This window comes from Nomascus leucogenys, chromosome 19 (genome assembly GCF_006542625.1).
Source record: "Nomascus leucogenys isolate Asia chromosome 19, Asia_NLE_v1, whole genome shotgun sequence".
NCBI classification, from domain to species: Eukaryota; Metazoa; Chordata; class Mammalia; order Primates; family Hylobatidae; genus Nomascus; species Nomascus leucogenys.
In genome coordinates, this window is record NC_044399.1 from 23,078,399 (window position 1) to 23,103,829 (window position 25,431).

At 51.9% G+C, this 25,431-nt stretch overlaps 1 protein-coding gene across 1 annotated transcript in view; it reads left to right on the forward strand.

The window, feature by feature from the left end:
• Positions 1 to 25,431, forward strand: part of KLHL29 (kelch like family member 29) — a 319,715-nt gene that overhangs the window by 166,249 nt on the left and 128,035 nt on the right. The window contains exon 3 of the mRNA XM_030799827.1: positions 7,800 to 8,129. Coding sequence (XP_030655687.1) covers positions 7,845 to 8,129 — 285 coding nt within the window. The 5' untranslated portion in view covers positions 7,800 to 7,844. The remainder of the gene's footprint in view (positions 1 to 7,799; positions 8,130 to 25,431) is intronic.

Here is a 25,431-nt window from a genome sequence, read left to right on the forward strand (position 1 = left end):
CTCCATCCTGCCCAGGAGCTCAAGTGCACGGAGCATCCTTTTCCTGAGCAGGGACTCTCCCGGCCCAGGGCTGAGGGCTCCTGGACACCGTTCCCTCTGCTCCAGCCCCACATGGACAATACAAACACACGGAGGCTCATGGCGACTCTTAATTATTTACTCATGAATTATTCATGGTGAGGGTTTTCCAGGCAGGTCTGTGTGGCAGGGCTGCCGATCCGATCTCCAGCAAGTGTCCAGGAGTCCGACACCCCCCACAACACACCAGCTGGTGAGCAATTAGAGACACAGTCTGGGCCTGGGGCACCAGGATTTCCTTCCTGCAATATCCTCAAGCCCCGGGTAGCCCAAGCCTTTTGCAAGCCTGGGCCTGGGACATGAGGGCACTTGAGCCGCAGGGAGAAGCTCTTCCATCAAGGCAGGCCCTGGGGCTAGTGACACGAGGTCCCCTGTGTCGTGGGTATTTATGGAGGATGACCTTCCCCCACCCTCAACTTGTGTCTCCCAGTGTCCCTGAGTGAGACCACCCTGCAGGATCCTGGCTGACCTAGCACAGAGGGCCTCAGGAGCTGTGCGTGCTTGCAGACACCAGGCCACACACACTGCTTCGGATTTGACTGTGTCTTTCCCCATCCCAGTAAACCTGTCCAGTTCCTGTTGGGACATGAGGGTTCTAGGGACAGGCAGTGGGAGAAGACTTAGAAGGGAGCCAAAAATCAGGGGCTGAGGCTACTTTGTCATCTTTATTTTGATCCTAGTTAAGACCCACCTGCCTCCTGTAAGGGAACAGAAGGAGCCCCTGGGGACAGGGTGGCCCATCCGTCATTCCTGCCTCTCCCAGGTGGTCTGGCACCCCATGATGTTGACCATGCTGAAGATTTGGCCCCATGTGCCAACAGAAAAGGAAGTGGCCAGTTTCCATTCATTCCTGAGGAACGGGCAGCCTAAGGGGAGGTTCGTCTGTGGAGGTGTGAGGTCAGGATTCTGTCAGGTGGAGGACACTTTTTGGTGAGCAGGTGAGTCAGCAGGTGAGCCCACGCCTCATCCCTCAGAAGTAGGGAGGTGGCAGGAATACACCCTTCACCGTCTCCTGGAGATAAGTGATGAGAGGGAAAGACCTTTCTGGCAGGGCTGGGGATGCTGTCGGGCACACCCCAGCACTGGCCTCTGCCCCACCTCCTCTGAGGGATGATCCGAATTGTGAGGCAGTTGCACTTGACCATTGGGATTTTCCCCAGAGCTGGTGGATGTGGCATTGCTGCATTTGGTGATGCTGGGGGACCTTGTCCTGAGGTTTGGGGTGCACCTGCGTGCATTGAGATGCCAGCACGTGGCTCTGAAGGAGGGCCTGGGTTGCAGCAGGATCAATGACCGAACATTACGAGAAGTGCTTCTGCCCGTCAGGAGCTCCCAGTGACGTGTTCCCTCCATTCTTCACATTTGCTCCAGTTCTGTAAGGAGGTCTTCCACTTCCCCTCTCTGCTCCCTGGAGGTGGGGAGGTGCATCACAGAGAAGGGAACGGGGAGCCTGACAGCCTGAGCTGGCTTCCTAGGCTGTGTGTGCAGGGTCCAGGCTCCAGACTCTCTGAATCTGGGCTCAGAGCTGGGAAGCCGAAGCCTGATGTGTGTCCCGGACTGCTATGAAGATGACCCCCCTCGTGGAGGTGCAGGCGTGGTGTTGACTGGCAGGCTCTGTGCACAGGGGAGACTTCAGGAGGCCAGGCGTGGTGGCTCACACCTGTAATCCCAGCACTTTGAGAGGCCAAAGTGGGCGGATCACTTGAGGCCAGGAGTTTGAGACCAACCTGGCCAAAATGGCGAAACCCCATTTCTACCAAAAAAAAAAAAAAAATTAGCGGGTGTGGGTGGTGGGTGCTGGTAATCCTGTAATACGCAGGAGGCTGAGGCAGGAGAATCGCTTGAACCTGGGAGATGGAGGTTGCGGTGAGCTGAGATCGCACCACTGCACTCCAGCCTGGATGACAGAGCAAGACTCCATCTCAAAAAAAAAAAAAAAAAGAGAGACTTCAGGGTTCCGCCCTCCTCCCCTCCCACCTCCTGGCCAGCACTGGCTTTGCTGCCTGCAAGATCCCAAAGGCCAGAGCCAAGTTGGCACATAAAATACCTGTGAGGCCTTTCACATTTCACCCACGACTAGCACCAAACTGTCTCTACCCTGCACCTCAGTGTGGCCTATTTCCACCCGTGAATACAAGATTTTCTAGCTTCTAGAGCGTTTTCTTCACATGGTGCATGTAATTTAAACAGGTGCTAGCAAAGCACTAACCCCACCCAGGTTCGAGTCCTAGTATCTTTGTAAATGGTCCCCTCCATACAAAGGGATGGCTGCTGCTCAGCCTGCTCCGCCCCCCTTGGTGAAGGGCCCTGTGCCAGGCTCTGCCAGTTCACGGGCAGCCTGCCAGGAAAGGGGGCTCACCTTGACAAGGAAGCTTTGTGATGTATTTTGTCGGTAATTGCTTGACCAGTCTCGTCTAAGGTACCTCGTCCATTCCAGGCCTCCTTCTGCCACAACTAGCATTTCCTGATGGCTCCCTCAACACCGCTCTGGGCACACATGTATGCCCATGGGATCTTGTGACACACTGGCTCAGTGCCCAGCAGAAAATACTTAAGTTGCCACCTCTGGTGCTGGCACTCTGCCGTCTCACTCAGGGTAAACCGTGCAACACCTTTCTTTCATGACGTTTGAAAGGGGAAATTAAGACTGGGCGCGGTGGCTCATGCCTGTAATCCCGGCACTTTGGGAGGCTGAGGTGGGCGGATCACGAGGTCAGGAGATCGAGACCATCCTGGCTAACATGGTGAAACCCCGTCTCTACTAAAAATACAAAAAATTAGCCGGGCGTGGTAGCGGGCGCCTGTAGTCCCAGCTACGCGGGAGGCTGAGGCAGGAGAATGGTGTGAACCCCGGGGGGCGGAGCCTGCAGTGAGCCGAGATTGTGCCACTGCACTCCAGCCTGGGTGAAAGAGCGAGACTCCGTCTCAAAAAAAAAAGAAAGGGGAAATTAAATTGAGGAATGGAGTCTCACCGAAAGCCTGGCATGCAAATTCTTGACCTTTGTTTTGGGTACAAGTAATGAGGCTGAAACTAGATTTCGGGCTCCAGGCCCCGAGTCTCCATCTCCTGCCTGACATTTTAAGGAGACTTGAGGAGCTGAGCATCAGGGTAGGGGATGGGAGTGGTGGGAGGTGCGTGGTGCTGGGGCCTGGGCTTCACTTTCGTGCACCAGGACTGTAGGTGCAGGCATGGCATGGCCCAGCAGGTGGTCCCCAAGGCAGAGAGTGGAGAGGTTTTACTGGGGCCTAGAAGACCCCATTGACCTGATCCCAGGCACATCTAGGCATGTCTCAGAGGGGCAGGGTTGCTGGCCGCCCTCAGTGCATACCCTCCTCACCTCCACCCTCCCCAGCTGGAAGGAGATGGCTTCTTTGGCGATAGGTGAGGTTGTGTTGTTTTGTAGGAAGGTAAGGGCTGATTTGTCACATCAGTCAGGCCAGGCTAGGCTATGCTTAGGTAACACATAGACTACCAATTTCAGTGCCTTATCACAACAAAGATTCACGCCCCCAGTATGCAACATCCAGTGTGCGTAGGGAAACGCTCTTCCATCAGATGGTGGCACCATCTGGAACATGTGGCCTCCAAGGTTGCCATGACGAGTGAAGGGAACTGAGGGTCATAGATGTTTGCAAAGGGCCAGGTCTGGAAGCAGTCTCCATCACCTCCCCACCCATCCTATCTGCCAAACTCCAGACACAGGAGCCCAACTTAACTGCAGTGGCAGCTGGGAGAGTTCCTCCTTGTGCCCAGAAAGAGGACATACTGTGGTGAATACATAACATCCTCTCTGCCACATTAGGATCCAACCCTAGGGATGCTTTCACTGTCCCTGAGGCAGTGATGATCACGAGCCCCTTGTTGGCAGGTGAACCTTGGGAGAGGCATCTACGCTATGAGCCCCAGCTGACCTCGACGTGCAGATATTCTCCATTCAGGCCTGTCCTTCGAGGCTCGAGGTCTGATTTAGTAGGACTGCGAGACATTTTCTCTCTTTTTTTTTTCTTTTTTTTTGTCTCACTCTGTCACCCAGGCTGGCGTGCAGTGGCACGATCTCGGCTTACTGCAACCTCCACCTCCCGGGTTCAAGCGATTCTCATGCCTCAGCTTCCTGAGTAGCTGGGACTACAGATGCACGCCACCATGCCCGGCTAATTTTCGTATTTTTTTGGTAGAAATGGGGTTTCACCATGTAGGCCAGGCTGGTCTTGAACTCCTGGCCTCAAGTGATCCTCCCACCTTGGCCTCCCAAAGTGCTGGGATTACAGGCGTGAGCCCCTGCGCCCAGGCTAAGGTAGGATGTTTTCTTACTCCAGCACCTACATGGAACTTCCAGTCAGGAGACTCAACGTTTCTTTCTGTGTCTGAGATTTTCTCTTCACACAAATGTGTTTGTCCTCTCTGGAAGTGCTCAGCAATTAAGAAAAAACAAGCATTAGTTTATTGATCATTCAGCACACAGGTACTGAACACCCTTCTTTGCCAGGCACTGTTCAAGTTGCTGGGGTCACACAGAGAATGAGGACCCAGACCCTGTTCTCAAGGTAGCAGATAGACAGCAGCTGTGGCTGCAGGGAGGGCAGACACCATTTGCTCAGGGGACTGGATGAGAGTCTCTCACCTGACCGAGAAGGGGAAAAGTAAGTTCAGGGTTCTAGAAGAATTGGTGCCTGAACTGGGTGGGTCATAGGCTATAGCCGGGGGAGGGTTGGAAGCCATTCCTGGCAAAAGAGAGGCGTGGACTTGGACCCTGAGCTGAAAGGGGACATGAGGCTTCAGAAACCATAAGGCATTTGGAATGATGGGCCATGGCCTCTGAGGTGGGACGGGATGAATGAGAGGGGATACTAGAAAAGGGAGCCTGCCCAGATCCTCTTCTGGGCCACCACGAAGAGTTGGAACCTTATATTGATGGACAGGATTTAAAGCAGGAAAGTAAAGTATCATGATCAGATTTGCCCTTTGCAAAACTCCTGTGGGCAGTTGGATAGAGAATGGCTGAGAAGGGCAAGACTGGGGGCAGGTAGGCAGGCAGGCGAGCTGAAATAAGGAGACACTGGGAGACAGTGACAGAAGGTGGTGGCTGCAGATGGAGAAGGGGGTAGATTTGACAGCAACTGAGGCAGAGGAATCTAAGACCTGGAGGTCGAACAGGGGAATGGAGATGAGGAGATAAAGGCGGCTTTCTCTGAGAGAGGGAATTCCTGAGGATGGGTGTTTGGGCGAAGGAACGTTGCGCTAATTTAGCAACTTTGGGCATTTAGGTACCTGTGGAACAGCTGGGGGAAGGTGTGCGGCAGGCTGCAGGGAGGTGGGGGTGGTGCTTAAGAGAGAGGAGAGCTGCAAAGGTAGCCTTGGGAGTTATCCGGAAAGAAGGGATGGAGGGATGAGATCATCCAGGGAGAAGAGGAGGAGGAGATGTGGAACCCCGAGGAGCCCCAGCTTTTAAAGAATGAGCTGAGGAAGAGGAGCCCGCCAAGGAGACTGAGAAGGAGCAGCCGAGAGGGAGGCGGAGGGCTGGGAGAGGGCTGGCATCACAGAAACTGCAGAGGAGGGCTCCGGAAAGCAAGGAAGATCAGCCACGTTACATGTGAGGGAAGTTGAGGACAGCAGCATAAATGTCCCCTTGGATTTAGCGAGCAGGTCACCCATGACTTCAATGAGAACAGTTCCCATGGAGTGGCCAGGGCGAAGGCCACAGCGGAGCAGGTCACAGAGTGAACAGGACGAGGAAACTGGGCTAAGTTTAGACAATGCCATCAAGAAGCTCAGCCGAAAAAGTTTATGTGGGGAGATCAAAAGGGAATTGATTTTTATTTTTTAACCATGTAATATTGGATAGGCTTTTTTTTTTTTTTGAGACGGAGGCTTGCTCTGTTGACAGGCTGGAGTGCAATAGCGCGATCTCGGCTCACTGCACCCTCTGCCTCCCAGGTTCAAGCGATTCTTCTGCCTCAGCCTCCCGAGTAGCCGGGACTACAGGTGCGTGCCGCCACGCCCGGCTAATTTTTGTGTTTTTAGTAGAGACAGGGTTTCACCATGTTGGCCAGGATGGTCTCGATCTCTTGCCCATGTGATCCGCCTGCCTTGGCCTCCCAAAATGCTGGAATTACAGGCGTGAGCCACCGCACCCAGCCTGGATAGACGTTTTAAAAAGAATTTTTGTGTCATGGTGTAAGCCAGAAAGCATAATGGTGAGATAAACAGTGACACCACATCCAGCTGAAGAAGCTATGGTCAGCTCTGTTTCAGGCAGGGCTGCAGGCTTTACCCGGGCTGCAGGGTGGGTTCAGGTCTGCCCGGTGTGCCTGGCAGAGAGGACGATGGCCACCAGGGCACAGGCCAGCATGCAAGTAGAACATGGGTAGGCGGCTGCTCGGGTTGGGCACAGGCCCTGGCTGCATGGCACTAGAAGTTGACAACTAGGTCTGGATGTGCAAAGTCTGCAGTAGGAGCAGGCTTTATAGATAGATATTTTTAAAATAAAGTGGCCCGTCTGTCCACTGGCCAACAATTCCAGGGTGCCTCCCCAGGGCTGAGCTGGACTGGCAGGATAGGAAAAGGAGCTGGGAACCCGGACCTCTGGGGGCTCACCCCCAGACTGGAAAACAGTTGGAGAATGGAAAAGGCCAAAGGCAACCAAGCTGTGTCTGAGCCATGCCCAGGGCTGTGGGTGTGATGCAGACCCCTTCCCTAACCCACCACCACTTGCGCCCTGGCACTGCCATGCCCTCTCCCCTCTGTCTCTGCCTCTCCGTGGCCTCTGAGACCGACAGCCTCCCCTGCGTCTTTACAGCGTTCTTGACCGAGGGTAACACCGGGCCCTGGATGGGCAGGGAACCAGGCAAATCATGGTAATACTGAGCAAAATGCAATCTTCGGTGATTCAGAAGCCCTTCCAAATATCATGGTGTGTCCACATCTCCATGACAACATGGAAGGGCCTTATGCTCAGAGGCTCAGGCGAGCCGTGTGGGAGATGGTCTGGTTAACAGAGGCCAGGGTACACGGGGTCTCTGATGCCGCCCGAGATCAAATCATAGGGCTGTGATTATGAAAGGGAACTCAACTCCTGGAGGCTAACACCCTTTGCGACTTGAGTTGTGCTTTTAGCTAGGATCTGAAGGCTGGGGATCCCGGACTCTTTATCACTTTCTAGTACTCGAACCTCAAGGGATAACTTATTCACAGTGAGATCCCTTCACCCTCAACTGGGAACCATCCATGCCCTGCCGCCTCACAGGCTACTGTAGGAGGAAGAGAGATTTATATAAAGGGCTTTGGCCACTATAAAGTGAGTCTGCACACGTGGGTGGCCGTATCCTATCATGTGGTTGAGGAAAACACATCCTGAGGAGTTCACGGCTCTTTTTTCACGGTGGGGTGGGAGGGGATAAAGTCCCATCCATAATTAAAATATGCACATTTGTGTCGTTCAGGGCAGTGAGATATGGCAGAACAAACAGTATCACTTTTAACTGTGACTGGGTTCAAATCCTGCCTACTTACTTTGGCCACATGATCCTGGGCAAATCATGTATTCCTTGTCTGCGAAGTGGGGCTAATTAATGATCCATGCTTTGTGGGCTTGCGTGACTCTGAAATGAGCTAATGTTTGAAGGCCTGTTATTGAACCTAGAGAAGGGGCTTCATGGATGCTGTCAGTTGTTGCTGCCTGCTCCAGTCCTAAATCACCCTTCTCTCCACCCTGTCACCGCAGGTCCGGGCTCTGTTTCCCTGTGAGAAGCCGCCTCGGCCCACCGAGATGTCCCGGCACCATAGCCGCTTCGAAAGAGATTACCGGGTGGGCTGGGACCGCCGCGAGTGGAGCGTCAACGGGACGCATGGGACCACCAGCATCTGCAGTGTCACCTCGGGGGCCGGTGGCGGCACAGCCAGCAGCCTCAGCGCCCGGCCCGGCCTCCTGCCGCTGCCTGTGGTGCCCTCCCGGCTGCCCACCCCCGCTACAGCTCCTGCTCCCTGCACTACCGGCAGCAGCGAGGCCATCACCAGCCTCGTGGCCAGCTCTGCCTCTGCGGTCACCACCAAGGTAAGACGTGGTGTCATCTCTGAGCAGGAGCCAGATAGGGGGACCCTGCTTCCCTGCAGGCTCAGGCCAGCCCCACAGGCTCCTGTGGGGCAGCCTGTGCTCCAGACCCTGAGTCCTCCAGAGTCTTGTCCTCCCAGGACCTGGGCCTGGCAACTGTTTGCAAGCGTTCACGAGGGTTTTATTATCTGTAAAGTCTTTCTCTGTGACTAACTTGTAGGAAGAAAAGCAGGTGCTGAGGCCACTCATTGTCCTATGCCATGTTGATTAGATGCTATTTAATGAGTGAAGTAACAGATGGCATTACCCCAAGATGGCAACACGGGGTTCCTAAATAGATAAATTGAGACCATGCAAGCATCTTTGGGGGTGCCAGTAACTTGGGTGTGCAAGAAGATACTGACAATCAGTAACAGTCATAAAGGGTGATAAACCCACCCTTTATTAACCACTGGGCCTGGTGTTCTCGTATCCATTGTCTCTTCTGAGCCTTGCCACAGCACGGTGAGGTCAGTACTTTTATCATCCCTGCCTTACAGTTGAGGACACTGAGGCACAGCAAGGGCTCAGTGGGCCTTCTAAGGGCTAGTCCAAGGCTGTGGGACCTTTCTTCAGAGGACCCAGGACTTGTCCCCACAGCTGGCCTCAGGGATGTCAGCTCCAGGTCATTCCCGTTTCTTTTAGAAGAGGCGGCTCCAGCCTTGGGAATGGCAACAGAGGCCAGCCTGTGTTGCTGAACGGAATGTGGAAAACAGTGTTGCCAAGGCTCTTGCTTGGCCTTGGGCTGAGCTGGTCCCCCATCGTGCTGGCTGCTCGGAGCCCCTCAGGCAGCCTGAGTCCTGGAGGGAGAAGCCCCTGGCCATGGCTGTGACAGGAAGGCCATCAGTCCCCATCCTGCTTCCTCACCGAGCAGGGGCTATGCAGGCTGCCTTTGCCTCTGCTGGCCATTCAGAGCCGCCTCCCAAGGAGCCCCCTTGGGGCAGTGTGCGTGTACATGCGTGTATGTGCATGCATGCGTGTGTGTGTGCATGCGTGTGTATGTGTGCACATGTGTGTGTGTCTAGGCTTTTCTTTTCCTGCTTTCAGAAAAGTTGCCAGAGAAGTCAAAGGCGGGGAGCCCCACCCGGCTATTGTGAGGTGGCTGTGGTGCTGGAAAGCCGCGCTCCAGGTGTGCTGCGCCTTTGTCTCCTGGTTTTCAAAACTCCCTTTCAGCCCTGCTTCCCATTAATAACTGTGAGTGCTGCCGGCCGCAGAGCCCGGCAGAGGCCGAGACAATGGAGCTATTGGAGGCTGGCTCGGAGCGCACTGACATCTTGCTGCAGTGCCTTATTGATTTTATTTTCCTGTTATGAAAACACCACCCCACTGAGGCGGGGAGGGAAAGAATGTTGGACAGGGGAGAGGAGGTGGAGGATTATTTGGGCACGCTGCCCCCAGGCCAGCCAAACACATTCCTCCTCTTGGCGCCAGCCCGAGCACTGGTCTGACTCAGTGACCTCTGCCCAGTAAGGCCAGCCGCTGGCCCCGCTGGCCACATCTGGCAGGCACTCTGCAGGGCCAGCTGTTGGCCATATGGAGAATGGCAGCCGCTGGAACCGACTGCTCAGGGCTCCAGGTGGGAGAGAGAGGCTGGGCCCGGAGGCCGTCTTGAAGATGTCTGTCCTTTTAAGGATACATGCCTTTGTAGGGATGGTGTTGGGCTGCTCTGGGGGACGAAGTGGAGGGGCTCGGTGCTGGGACTCCCCCACAGGGCTGTGCTGCCCGCAGAGCTCCCACTTTGCTCCAAAGTGGCTTGATATTCACCATCCTTGACTGGCCTGACCCCAAACCACAGCCACATGAGAGGAAGGGAACCCAGTCTCAGACAGAAAACAACAGCTGGGGCAAGGACTGGGCAGGGTGGCCAGGAGGGGGAGAGGGAGAGAAAGTTCATTCCTGTGAGGACAGCCTGCTCCTTGGCATGTCACGACAGAGGAACTGAATTGTGCCTCCAGCCCAGCCTCTTTCCTGCAGGGGCTTGTTTGATTCCCCAGATTATGCCCCTGTCCCTTGTTGCCCAGGAGCACTGGGTGGGGGGAAGGGAGGACAGCAGTGCTCGCTTCCCGAGCACCCCTGGCAGATTTGGGCCACGGTGACTTCCCGCCGTTCTAGCCTGGCTCCTGCCCACCCAGAGGCCTGTCCCCTAACCTATGTGTCTGACCCCGTGCCAAGACCACATCAATTGACGGGCAGGCCCGGGCCCAGGTATTTGCGGTTTCCCTGGTCAACAATGTGGGTCTTTACTGAGCAGGCAAGGGCTGGCTGGCTCTTGCCCTCGGGAGCTCAGGGCTCCTTGTGTATAACAAATCTGTGGCCTGGACAATATGACCAGATGACCCAAGAATGTCTCTCCTCCTGAAGTTATTGGCAGGGGAGGCTTAGTGCTGTGACTACAGCCAGACTTTGGAGACAGACTGCCTGGATTTGAATTCCGTTCTACCGCTTGCTATCTGAGTGACCCTGGACGGGTTACCTAACCTCTCTGGGTGTCACTTCTGTAAAATGGGAAGAGGTCGTTGTACTTGCTAGCAGAGTTGTTGTGAGGACTGTGTGGGTTAAAACCTGTGTGAAGTGCTCAGAACAAGACAGAACCTGGCATGTGGTAATTCGAGTCCCATATTGGTGCTTACCTCCTCCTATCACCGTTGTCACTGTCATCCAGATGAGGCCTATGGGACAAGGCTCCACCCCCTTAGGGAAAGGTGTTCATGTCCTTTTTTTTTTTTTTTCTTCAGTAGAGACGGAGTTTCTCCATGTTGGCCAGGCTGGTCTTGAACTCCTGACCTCACGTGATCCACCCACCTTGACCTCCCAAAGTGCTGGGATTATAGACATGAGCCACCATGCCCAGCCTGACTGAAAGGTGTTCATTTCTAACCTCACCAAGAGGAAAAGGCAGGTCTTCAGATAAGACACAGCAGCCAGGCCCCAAGAAAGCAAGGAAAGGAAAGGGCATCTCAAACCTACCCCTTGGCTGGGACTCCAGATGCTCTGTAGGCAAGAGGGAGCTGGGGGGAAGAGGCCGTCTAGCGGGCTCCAGACCGAGACTGATAACAGCCAGGTGACTGAGGGAAGGGAGTTTAAAGCTTTTTTCAGCTCTCTAGGGAAAGCCCATTGTGGAAACAGCTGAAACTGCACTCCAGGGGATGGTGGGGTGGGTGGGCGAGGTCGGCCGGGTGGAAGCCAGGAGCAGAGCTGTGTCCCAGAGTGTGGGGACAGCCGCTGGAATGTATCTACCGGGCTTCCTGGGTGAAGGGTCTAGAGCCACATGCGGGCCAGAGCCACCCTCGGAAACTCAGCAACTGTCCCTGAGGAAGGTGACTGGGGGACTAGTGTCAGTACTGTGAGGCCTTAGTGTCCCCTCTTGGCTGGGCAGGGCGCAGGGTGAACATCACGTGCCCTGGGGGCTGGGGCATCCCATGCCATCACCCTCCCCACCCAGCTCTGTGGGCCTGGTCACCTTCCCCGGCAGGGGCCAGCTTCTGCCAGGCTCTCTGGGTGGGGTAGGCTGGCTGTGCTCCCAGCAGCTGGCCGGTGAGGTGATGACAATTCTTTCTGTCACTGCTACCTTCAGGCCCGAGTTGATTTTTCTACTTCTTCATTTGTCTGTGGCGTAAAGATTTCTCATGTGTCATGAGGAAAGGCCAGTTGGACAAGCAGACTCCTGAGCTGCTGAAGTACAGGGAGGGTCTGGTGGGCTCCCCCAGCCCCCCAACACACACTCATGGCTCAGACCAATCAATGGCCTCCCCAGGACACAAGTTCCAAGAGCCTAAGAGGAGCAGAGTGACCACGTCCTCCAGCCCCTCATTCTACAGGTCACAGTAGGGAGGCCCAAAGGAAATGTGACCTGCCGAGGTCACCCAGTGAGTTAGAATCAGAACCAGCCTGGGCCAGCTCCTCTTCCCACTCCAGGCTGCCTGGTAGAGCATTCACCATGGTAACCATGATTGCAGCATTGTTATGGTAACTCTTCCATCCGCTCATCCACCCAGCTGATAGCAAGCAAGAGATTTCAGGCCAGAAAGTGGGCACATTTACCTCTGTGGTACAGGTGAGAAAATTTAAGCCAAAGGTTATGTCAACTCAGCATTTCACCACTGCTAAGAGCTTCAAGTTTTTGAGTCTGACAGCACTGGGATTGAATCCTAGCTCCGCCGCTTAGAAGCTGAGTATGTCTCTGAACCTCAGTTTCTTTGTCTCTTAGAATTGGGAATAATCATAGTGTCCTCCTCATGGGGATGATGTGAGAACTGGTTAAATTGATATGCATAGAAAAGCTGAAAACACTACCTGCCATTTGATAAGCACTCGATAAAAGTTAATTTTAGAAAGTTAAACCATTGACTGGGTCTACCCAGTTATTCATACATTTGCAGGGAAACCTGTTCCCCCCTGGTGGTTGGTGCTGGGAGGCTGAAGAAAGGTGCATTGGCCTGTCCCCATCCCCTGTCTTATGCGGCGTGAGGTCATGCTAAGGAACTGGGATGGCATCCCATCCCTGGCCCACCACTGTGTGTCTGGGCTGTAGATGGTCACGACCGCAGGGGCAGGGTGCTCCTGAGAAGCAGAACTGCAACTCCACTGCCAGGCCTGTCTGTGGGCCTGAAGGGAAGCCCCAATGCCCCACAGTTGCTGCTGCATGAAATTTAAATTATTCTCAGCAAACCTGCTTGACAGATGAAACAGAAAAGGGACGGCTTCATAAAAATGCAATTTTGTTCCTGAAAGAATGGACTCTTCAGAATCCTCACTGATGTCTTTGAAATGTACTGGGGGCTTTTTTTCCTTGTGGTCAGGAGCACTCATGCTGAAACATTCCCATCGTCCCTCAGAGCTAAGCCCTTGAAAATAAATCTAGCTGGGAAGCAGAGCGACTTCGCCTGTGTCGGAGGCCCGAGAAGAACCGAAAGGGGCCATGAAATCTGCGGGCTTCGTCGTCAACACTCAAAACACCCAGGTTTTGACATTTATGAGCATTTAGGGCTGTCGGGGTGGATATGTGTCGGGGTGGATATGTGACATTTATGAGCATTTAGGGCTGTCGGGGTGGACATGTGACAACGCTGGAGACCATATCTTCCCCATGCACTCCAGCTTCTCTGGAGGAATGCTCTTCTTGGGGGAGATGATCTGGGATTTCCGTGGGGATCATGTGAGTGACCGCAGGGCCAATGTGGCAGCCCCTCCTGTTGTGTACTTCTGGGCCCCATGAATGGAGAGAGGATGCTTTTGCACAGAACTCTCATTCCTCTTGTATTCACATTGAAAATCGAAGGCTGCCTTGCCAAGTGGGCTCAGTTGAGAGAATCATTCAAGCCCCTTTCACCGTGAATTTCCAGACTGCAAGTGATTTTATCCAGAAGACTGTTGCTTTCTCCATGAACAAGAATTGTGATTTGCCTTGTGATAAATTATCAGGGAACAATAACACATTGTGAGATAACACAACCTGTGCACGTTAGTACTGAGCTAATGGGTTTTGCCTGTACCGTAAGTTGCAATTACAGTTTGATTTTGTATTCATTGACTTACAACCCACCTGTCAGTCACTAAGTGTGTACAAAATTGAAAAATGTCATGATTTCCAAAGCACCCATTTCAAAGCCTGCAGTTTGGGCTGAGTGGCCCGAACTTAAATTTCTGATTAAGGAGGCAAAAAGAGGGAAGAAGATGTATTTTGCCACATTTGTAAGAGACGAGCCTTAGTCTGGGCAAAAAAAAGTCCATACATGGATTCCAAAATAAAGATATCAGAAGACTTCATTGACTAGAGCCAGTTGTGTATGTAAGTTAGCTTTTGCTGCTTGATAATACCCCCAAAACCTGGGGTTTTAAAGCCATAATGGTTCTGTGGTTTGACTGGTCAGTACTAGTCTGGGCTGGCTCAGCTGATCTCTGCTAGGCCGTCTCATTTATCTGTGGTCTGCTATAGGTTGGCTAGTGGCTGAATGATCAGGGTTGGTCTCACACACCTGTGGTTGGCCAGCTGTTGGCCAAGGTGACTCAGTCCTTTGTAGCCTGTCATCCTCCATCCAGCTAGCTCAGGCTCGTTCACATGGTGGTCTCAGGGTACCAAGAGCAGCAAGAGAGCAAGGTCCATGCACAGATGCTTTTCTAACCTCTTCCTGAGGCATGTTTGCTAAAATCCCATTGGCCAAAGCAGGAGGCATGGCCAAGCCAGATTCAAGGAGTGGGCAAAGAGACCCCACCCCTTGATGGGGGATACTGCAATACCACATTGCAAAGGGACAGGCATCTAAGGTTGGAAAGAGTTGTGATCATTTTTGCAATCTACCCACAGAGTGTTCCCAGCATGTTTGTTTAGGCACAGTCATTCACCCTTCAGTTCTGGCCAAGGCTGGCATGCCTCAGGCAGAAAGGATTACTCTCTCATATGGCCTGGTATAGATGTGGGACACTCAGGACCCACGTACATCTATCTACTCAGAGAACTGGCTAATGAGGTTTAAAAGAGGACACCCAGCAAGGATTGTGCTGCTAGGAACGGACTGTCCAGCAGCTCTCAGGGGATCTCGCAGGTACACTGACCTTGGCTTCTAAGTTCAGAAGCTCCAATGCTTGATCCTGTCACCGCTCCAGGGTTAGTGGGACTGGAACACTGCGGTCCCCAGGACATGCACAAGGACAGATGCTAACCTACTGATTTGGAATTTAAAAATCACCCCAAGGAGGCCACCTTCATGGACTTTGACCAGAGGCTTTCTCCCTGTGAAAATCCACTTGGGAAAACAAATTCTGATGGGGAGACTTCCTAATGAGTCTGAAATCAGGAAAGGGAGCCTGTTACATGATGCAGTATGCAGTAACCACAGATTCGGACAGCCCAGTGCCTCTTTCTCCCTAATAGGATAAATCCTGTGCAGTTCCCCAAAAGCCCTTATAAGGGCCTCTTCTTAAATTAAATTTTCTGCAAAGAGCATCACTCAAGATGAACATAAATCTACCTCTTATTCAGTTCTAATGGTTTTCCCTGTTTCGTTTAATTACTCATGTTGCAATTAAACAATTTTTTTCCCTTGAGAAAGGACAGTATTTTAGCTACATTATGGGTTAAATAGGCTTTGGAGAACTAGCCTGGGAGTCTCATCACCATTTATAACATTGTTTTTTTATAGGGAAAGTATGTTCCAAAATCTAAACAGCCAAATTACAAATGAACTTTCAGAACCCAACCCATTTGTTACCTAGGAACTGTCTGTAATGCTAAAAATAACTTGGGGGAAATAAACATAAAAAGGAGAGCTTAATGCATCTCAGTATCATTTATCTACCATCAGCCCCTACACAGTTAGTTTAATTTCACTGAGGGAATGTCCTCCAAACCCAGACTGACCCTATGCCTGTTCTTCTTACTTTCATGGTACAGCCAGCCAGACTGGCCTGAGCCTTCGAAAAGCACAATGCCATGGGGAAGAGGCATTGTGGAAGTCTCTGCAGAGAGGAGCTGATGTAACTTAATGGATTACCAATCAGTTTCAACACTCCATTTACTGCCCTAAAAGGAAGGTTTAGGAGAATTCCATGTGCTGCTCCGGCTGCAGTCTCAACTAGTTGTGGCATATTAATTTGCATTGTGAATCTGCCTCTCTAGAACCCGTAGGCAAGAAACCTCATTTTCCCCTGGTAAATAAAGAGCCCTGAGAACTAAGCAGAGTGAGCGGGCCAGGCATCTGTATGCACTCAGAGACTGCTGTCACACACCTTTCCTATTGATGGCAGCAAAATTCTGCATGCCTAGCTTCCCCTCCTCTGCTTCCTGGAAAAGGTGGGTGAATACTTTGTACCCTTCTGGCACTGTGAAAAGGAGTCCCGGGAGCTGGGAAATGGCACGAGGTGCACGTCTCAATAGCAGAAGGCCAGTTGTCCGCACTCCATCCCTTGACTTAAATTGTTGGCTGCTGTTCGCTGCAGTCCCTTAAGAAAATACTCTTTAGCCACCCACCGGGCCACCCTTGCTAGACCTGCTCCCCAAGGCTCAAGTGTCAAGGTTAAGTTTGTGGTTCTCTGTCCCCTACTCCTGCCTTCCTTTGCCCTTAGACAGCCACACAGTTTCCCCCTGGCCCCCCGACCCCAGACTGCCAGCAGGTAGGGCTCTTGCCTGGCCCAGATGGAGCTGTGGATGGATAAAGGAAGTCACTCACATTCCACGTTCTTATTTTTTTTCACACCTGGAGGGGTGGAGACTCAAAACCCACTTGGGCCCCCTTGTCTAAGATGGTCGGCTAGGGTAGGGAATGGGGGGATCCTGTTGGGGTGTCCCAATTGCTCATGCTTTCAGATGTGATTGCTTTATTTTAAAAACATGGATTTGAATGACTGAGAGTCACCTGGGGCAGAAAGGACAAACCCATGAATCCAGCTTCACGGATGGCCAGATCCCTCTGGAGCATCCCAAGCTGGTTCTCTTCCCACTGGCCGTGAGATCAGGGCCTCCCAGTGTGACGCTTCTCTCCTTTGTCCAGAGTGGATCTGCCCAGCTCTCCCAGCATTCAGGCCAGCCCTGGGCCATGGCTCTGGCGTCTCTGTGATTATCTTTGCAATTCTAGAACAGCACCTGCCTTGAGGTTGCCCTCAGGAGGCTTCTCTGGCAGGACAGGGGGACTCAGCATAGGACAGCCTCTTTACAGATGAAAACACACCCAGTTGAGGGCCAGACTGATGGTGAACACGACCCAGATTCTTCAACTACTACTTAAAGTATCCCTACTTCAGGTTAGAAGTGGGCCCCAGGCTGGAGGGTGGCGGGGGATGGAGGTAGGAATGGGGGCATGGGCTGAGCCTGCCTGGTGAATTGATTGTGCTGACCTCATGGTCTGTAGTGGACATTTCTGCCCATTTGCCCAATGTTCATTTTCTCTCCTCCCTTCCCAGCAGAACCCCCATTCTGTTCAGGTATCCACCACCTCACATGCTCAGAGAAAAGTGAACCCCAGGCCCTGCCGAGAATATGATTCTGGCCAGGCATGGTGATCGCGCTCCGCTCTCCGTCATTAGTTTAGGAAACAGTCATGTGAGGCAGTTCTGGAATAGAATATGAAGGTAATCCCTCCTGGGGCTTCTGGAAAAGGTTTCCTTGCTTTTAAGGAAGAGTCACAAGAAAAAAAAGTCATCCTTCTCCCTCCAGACATTGTCATGACTGCATATGGTGCCTTGAACTGCTGTAACCTTCCTCCTACGAGCCTGAGGATGAAGCCAGCACATGAACAGTGGAGAAAACAAGAGAGTTCCAGATATACTGAACCAGAGCCCTGCTACTGCCTTGTTCTGGGCTTCTTGTTGTGTGAGCCAATACATTTTCTAGTTGTGTGAAAAAGAAATAAAAAACAACCGCCTCCATTGCACAGACGGCTCCCAAGCAACAGCTGTGGGTGCCTCCTCTCTCTCCTAGACCTCACCAGGCATGTTGGTTTGCTAAAAGCAGCTGCAGTGACCTTCGTGAGTACCCTCTCGTATTACTCATTCATCCCGGCACTCACTGCTGCATACAGGGATCCTGCTATCTGTTGCTTCTCTGAATGTCAACACCAGGACACAGCTTACTACCACCACACTCCTCTGTGTCAGTGGGTCTGTGTTTCTGTCTGAGGGAAATCCACTAACACACTGGTACATGAGCCAGGAGGTCACTGGAGAGCATCACCCCACCACCCACTTTAGCCACGCTGAAATTCGCAAACATAGGAAGATCTCTCATGCCCTAGGGGCTTTGCACCTGCCACCGTCTTCCTAGCATTGTCATTTCCTCTCTTTCCTGCCCAGAAAAACTCCTGTTCATCCTACAACTGAGAGCCTAAAGGTTACCACCCCCTGTGATAGGAAAACATTTTTTGCTATTATTTCTCTTGTTCCTATAACGATTTTGTTTACGTTCCTATTATAATATGTCAATATTATGTGAAATTTACCCATTTATTTATTTGTCTCCTTATGAGGCAGCAAACTCTGTAAAAATCAGCTGCCCATGATGCCCAGTCTATAGAGGCTCTCAATATGTGTTTGAGGACAGAATGAATGGATTAATATATATGAATATTTATTAATTTCTTTAGCCACTATTGTTGGGTTAGGGAAGATGAATCCTTTGACATCATCTCAACTTACCTACTAACTGAGAGAAGATAGTGGAGCCACCTCCAAAAACAGTAATTTCTGTGGGTGCCATGATGAGGATGATGAAGACGTAACCCCGTGGTGAACTAGCATGAAGCCCTCATGGGTTCGTAGTTGGGGCCTCAGCCCAGATGATGAAGCTGTGTTGGGGGGGCGCAGATTTTACATCATCGGAGCTTTTGCTGTAGTTACTGTGCCCTTCCCATCTCTCCTAGAGCATTTGGAGTCACAGTATCACAGCCTTTTCCTTCAAATATTTGCATCTTCTCAAGATTTTACTCTGACTTGCCTGTAATTCTCTGCAGCTTTTTGCATTTATTTATTTTATTTAAGGCACTCATCTAGTAATTACTTTGTTGCAGGCACTGTTCTAAGTACTTTACCAATGTGAACTTTTTAAATCCTCATTATAACTCTCCGAGTAATTATTATTAGCACCACTTCAGAGATGAGAAAGACTAAGGAACTTGACCCAGATCACTCAGCAGAGTGGGATTCATCACCTAGAGCTCTGGGTAGGCCCAGCCCAGGACAACCCCGGTGAAATTGGTTGGATGAGCAGCTGAATGCATGCAGATTCCAGGCACATCCTTCCCCAGTGCTGGTGACACGACCTGAAGGTGCAGCCACAGACTCCCCACAGGAACAGTTTTGCTCATCGGGGTTTGGAACAACCAACAAATGTCAGGATCAAAAGGTACAAGGATCGCATGGTCCAGCCCCAGACCTCATAAACAGCCAGCTGCAGTCCTCTTCATTTTTTGTCTGATCAGGCGACCTTTTTTCCTTACCAGCCAGGTGGGGTGATGCAGATAGCACTCCGGTGCAGGACGCTTGGGGACCGTTGGGCCTTACAGCCCTGGCCTCTCTTTCTTTCTGAGGGTTTCTTGTTTTGCCCCCAAGACATGGTGCATGGCCAGTGTTTGCACTCCAGCCCCCGCTTTCAGAGGCATTGGCCCAGTTCCATCGCAGAAGGGCAGTCACAGCCATCAGGACCGTCTGCAGGTGTTGCTGGGCAGGCCTTGAATATATCCAAGCTCAGGGAAGCAGCCCCCTCTTGCTGGTCCCTTAGTCGTTCTTGGTGGATTTGAACCTGGGCTGGGAAGTGGAGGTGCAGCAGAATCATTGGCAGGACGTTTGTGTATGTCGGAAGCAGAGCAGCCACGATTTGCCACTGTCTTCCCTGTGAGCTCAGCGCCACTTTGGAGGAGGAGAGGGAAGAAGGAAAAGGTCACTGTGGTTATGGTTTTCATCTCGAGCCCTGTTCCTATGAGATCTTTCCTGGGATGGGGAAGGAGAGACCCTATTTGAGGGGGCTGCTAGGAGTGATGAAAAGCACCCTGGGCTGGGGTCAGGAGGTGGCGGTCAGGACCCATGTTCATACTTGACTGGCTGAGTGACTCTAAGGTGGAATGTTGAAGCTCTCTGAGACTGTTTCGTTATCTACAAGCTGCGCACAAGAATGTCCACCTCACTGGGCTGTTGTGGGGTCTAAATGAAACAGCTGGGTGAAAGCGCTTTATTAAAATAAATGCCTTGGTTTGTGGAGACAAAAGGTAGATTAGAGGTTACCAGGGGCTGGCGTGGAGGGAAGGGACAGGGAGTTTTTGCTTAATGGGTAGAGTTTCTGTTTGGGATGCTGCAAAAGCTTTGGAAATAGTGGTGACAGTCACATGGCACTGTGACTGCCATGAATGCCACTAAACTGTATGCTTGAAAATGGGGAAAATGGCAAATTTTATGTTAGCATATTTTACCACAGTGGAAAAAAAAGAAAACTCAAACCTAAAGAATAATGAATGAATGAATACCCACCATGGGAAGAGAGAAGCAATGTCTGAGCATAAATTCAGGGACAGCTGACGCACCACGCCATTTCCTTGATGAAGAGAAATAGGGGTGTTGGTCACAGGGAGCAGAACGGAAGCCCATCAGATGATGGGTCTTCATGCAGACCAGCGTGTGCTGGGCCGGTTACGAGGAAGGGCTCCTGAGGAATGGGCGGGAGGGTGGCCCAGCCCCCAGGGAAGGTTCCTGGGAAAATGTGGGGTCAGCATGGCTGAGGATCCCCATCAGGACTCACCAGGTAACCTGATCTGGGTAGAAAGGCTCTCCACTCTCCCATTTGCTCCTCCCTCAACAGCAGCAGCTCCGCAGGCTCGGAGCTGCCCGGCCACAAGGTTACTGTCAAGCACAGTGGGCGGGTCAGGCCCTTAAGAAAGAGGGTTGTGTTGGACACCAGAGCTGTAGAGGAGCGTCTTTGTGGTCCATTTCTCTAGCACCCCAGAGAGCGGAGCGGAAGGTGAGGCCTCAGCCATGCATATTCAGAGGCAGGTTATATGTCTCACCAGCATCAAGCCCACCAGGGCCCAGCTCTGGGCTAGAAATATGCACCTGGCACAAGTGTGCACTTTAACCCTGTGTACTCAGCAAACATTCTAAGAAGCAAGTCTGGACTGCCAACCAGCCAGGACCTGGGATTTGTCCTTGGGGTTGCTGCTAGCGTCATCATTGTCATTGTCACCATCACTGACATTTATTGAGTGCTCACTGGGAACCAGCCACGGCTCCAAGTGTTTTTGCCTGTGAACCCTCTCCAGTCTCACAATTGCATGAGGTTGGGGCCGTAACTATCCTCATTAAATAACATAACCTCGGGAGGTGGTATCATGTCCAGGGTCACAGAGCCCCAGAACTGGGTTCACAGCCTCTTTATGATGCTGTTGGTAATGTGGAGACACAGGCCTGCCTCAGGGCAGAAACAGCCCCTGCTTTGAAGGTGAGTTTGATCCTGAGAAGAAAGTGATAGAGGAGGAGAGAGAGAGGGGAAAAGATGCAGGCCCCAGCAGCTCACCCACTGGAGCTCCAGAACCTGCCCACTCCACCCAGCGCAGGAACCTCCACCCAGCCAGGTGCACAGAGCCTGGCAGATAGACCCCCTGGTGGATGCCAGAGCCATAGGGGCATGTTTGTGGTCAATTCCTCTAGCACCCCCAAGAGCTGGGCTGAAAGTGAGGCCTCAGCTATACCGCGTCACCATCGCCTTGTCCATTAGAAATATGCTGAGGGGGCCGGGCGCAGTGGCTCATGCCTGGAGTCCCAACACCTCGGGAGGCCGAAGCAGGTGGATCACCTGAGGTCAGGAGTTCGAGACCAGCCTGACCAACATAATGAAACCCCGTCTCTAGTAAAAATGCAAAAATTAGCTGGGCGTGGCGGTGGGCACCTGTAATCTCAGCTGCTTGGGAGGCTGAGGCAGGAGAATCGCTTGAACCCAGGAGGCGGAGGTTGCAGTGAGCCAAGATAGCACCATTGCACTCCAGCCTGGGCAACAGAGCAAGACTCTATCTCAAAAAAAAAAAAACCATAACAAACAGAAATATGCTGAGCGTGTGAGTTTTATTCTTCCACAATATGAGGCTGAGGAGATATTGAGCAAACTGTATTGTACCCATAACTCATATTAATGGGAATTCAATAGTGGCAACTTGTCATCTGCTGAGATTAGAAGGGCATATTATGAATATTGTGTTATAATGGCGTTAAAAAGGCATTATGAATTAGGTTCCATGTACCACATCAGGTTCCTTATAAATAATTGAGGAAGAAACTGGTGCTTGGAATTTGGGATTATCCATTTTTGAGATCCCAGCAGTTCCCTCAGCGGGCTGATGGGGCCCCATTGATCTGACCACTCACCAGGCCACAGGGGAAGTCTGTACCTGGCATGGCCAATGGCTTTGTAAAATGAGCACTGAGCAGAAATTAGTAACCGCCGCATCCAGCAATGGACTGTGCGTTTTTCCTCCAAGATCTTCCTAAGTCCAGATATTCTGTGTCCCTCGCCTCCAGTTGCTGGAACTCTGGTGGCATCTGAGTTGGCAGCAGCCTTCCCACCACCACTCACACCCGCCTCTGATCCCCAGTGGCGAAGACTTGAGCCTTGATACACCCACGGTCAGACAGTCAGTCAGGCACCAGCAGCTTTGTCCCTGGTGGAAGAGCCAGGGTGTCTGGCCACCACCCATCTTCAGGTGGGCTTTTCAGTCCTGCTGTCCTGTCCTGAAGGACTCCACCACCTGCTGGCTGTGCCTCCAGATCCTCAAGGCACCAGGATGGAAGGCATCCCGGAGCTTCACAGGCGGCCCCACTGTAGTGGGTCTTCTTTAGTTCAGACCTGCTGTCTCCACGTGGCCCTGTGAAAGACCAGTAGGAGCCAGTGCAGTCGCTCACGCCTATAATCCCAGCACTTTGGGAGGCTGAGGTGGGCGGATCACCTGAGGTCAGGAGTTCGAGACCAGCCTGGCAAACATGGCGAAACCCCTGTCTCTACTAAAAATACAAAAGTTAGCTGGGCGTGGTGGTGGGCACCTGTAATCCCAGCTACTCTGGAGGCTGAGGCAAGAGAATTGCTTGAACCTGGGAGGCAGAGGTTGCAAAAATATACAAAATACACAAAAATACGCAAAATAGCCAGGCATGGTGGTATGAGTCTTTAATCTCAGCTGCTTGGGAGGCTGAGGCAGGAGAATCGCTTGAACCCAGGAGGCGGAGGTTGCAGTGAGCTGAGATCGCTCCATTGCACTCCAGCCTGGGCAACAGAGCAGGACTCTGTCTAAAAAAAGGGGGGGTGGGGCCATGCGCAGTGGCTCACACCTGTAATCTCAACACTTTGGGAGGCCGAGGCGGGTGAGTCACCTGAGATCAGGACTTTAAGACCAGCCTGGCAAACATGGCGAAACCCCTGTCTCTACTAAAAATACAAAAATTAGCTGGGCGTGGTGGTGGGCACCTGTAATCCCAGCTACTCTGGAGGCTGGGGCAAGAGAATTGCTTGAACCTGGGAGGCAGAGGTTGCAGTGAGCCAAGATCACGCCATTGCACTCTAGCCTGGGCGGCTAGAGCGAAACTTCATCTCACAAAAAAAAAAAAAAAAAAAAAAAAAAAAAGGAAAGAAAAGAAAGATCAGAAGGGCTTCCTGGCCAGAGTCAGGTCTGTCATTTAGTTGTCAAAGCCCAGAACTTGGCTTGGAATGGGGAGGTGGCTGCCTCCAAGGAAAATCTGAAAGGAGAATAGGGGAGAAGCAGGCAGACGCTCATCCTGTCTCTGTTCGGAACGCCCTTGAGATCTGACCTTGGGCCATCGAGGGACTCCAGGAGCGGAAGAAAGCTTCCTGTGACCATGGCCGACCTCGTGGGCCATTCTGAAGCCACTGAGCATCGGTAAATGATGCGATTCCTCCCTATCATTGGGGTGTTGTTTGTCCCTGGATTTCCAGTTTGACTTCTGTCCTATGGCGTGCCTGAGGGTGCCAAGAGACAGGAAGAAGCTGCTGTGGTTTGAGAGGCAGTCAGGGCCAAGAGGTTTCTTTGCATGCAGGTGAAACCATCAGTCGCTTAGCCAACCTCATTAATCCTAGCTGGGGTACCATTGCATACCAGCAACATAAGTACTTAACACACCTCTTGGCCCGCACAGCGATGGGGTTAGGAGCCCAGACTCTAGATTCAAACTGCCCAAGATTGTATCCGGACTCTCCCACTTTCTAACTGTGTGACCTTAGCAAGTTGCTTACCCTCTCAGAACATTGGTTTCCTCTTCTATAAAATGAGATAATAATACTATCCATTTCACTGGGTTGTGGGGAAAATTAAATGAATTAATAATACAAAGCACTTACATCAGTGTCTGGCATCCAGAGCAGACTCTGTAAGCGTGATCTGTTATTATTGCCATGGTCTTCATTGTGTGACCTCCTCCTCTCTGCCTGTCTCTTTCCCTCTAGAATGAAGGTCCTTGAGACGAAAGACCTGTCCTCTTAGGTTCTGCATTGCTGGCACCTCCCGCTTGCCTGTTGTGTGCTCAGTAAATATGTGTTGAATTATCAAGTTGAATTGTGGGTAGAAGATGTAGTCATGGAAATCCACTCGCTTTACTGAAAAATAGCTGTGCACTTTTGAAAACTATATTTCTTTTCCACGGTCGTATATTCTCATTTCAGAGGAGTCCCGTGGCTGCCTCTTGTCCTTTGTGTGGCAGGCATCTCGGCAATAGTACACAACAGTCCACAGATCAATTAGGCATGTATTGGCATGCATGTAGCATCTCGCTAATTAAAGGAATCCCAAAGTCAGGCATTTTGCAGAGCACTTGCTGTGCCTCCATGAAATGGGAAATCATTGCCTCTATCTGATGTTCTCAAGCCTGGAACCCGTGCCCCCCCAGTCCTGGGCTCCGGCTCCCATTCTGTTTGTTGGTGGTTGTGGTTATGGTTGTTTTTGTTGTCATTGTTCTTTTGTTTTTTAAGCCATTTGTGGAGGGCCAGGCCCTGTGCCAAGAGCTTTACATGTTTTGTCTCCATTGTTAGAGCAACCCCATGTGGTAAGTCTACAGTTCTGCCCATTTACACACATGGAAACTGAGTTTTGGAAAGCCTGAGAACTTGCTCAATGCGCTAGCTCATACGTGGTATTATAGAAACGGGGCTTGAACTCAGACCTTTTTTACTTCGAAGGCTGTGACTCTAACTCCCAGTTCTTTTTTTTGAGACGGAGTCTCGCTCTGTCGCCCAGGCTGGAGTGCAGTAGCGCAAACTCGGCTCACTGCAAGCTCCGCCTCCCGGGTTCACGCCATTCTCCTGCCTCAGCCTCTCCGAGTAGCTGGGACTACAGGCACCCGCCACCACGCCTGGCTAATTTTTTGTATTTTTTTTAGTAGAGACGGGGTTTCACCGTGGTCTCGATCTCCTGACCTCGTGATCCGCCCGCCTCGGCCTCCCAAAGTGCTGGGATTACAAGCATGAGCCACCGCGCCCGGCCAAACTCCCAGTTCTTTTCCCCAGATGTCTGCCCTTAGGTATCTGCCCGAACCTCAAATATAAAATTCCCAGAATGGAGCTCCATATCCTCAGCCTCAAAGCTGTGCCTTCTTCTGCATGCCTGGCTCAGGGCTCAGGTTTCCTGCCCACCCAGCAGGTGCAGCTACATGACTCTTCCCTCCCTCACCATCCTCATTACTGCCCATCAGTGAGCTGAGGTCCACCTTAGTAGATTTCTGGAGTCCACCCTTTTCCCTCCAGTCCCACTTCCACTGCCATAGTCCAGGCCCATCATATCTCACTTGAGGGGACATA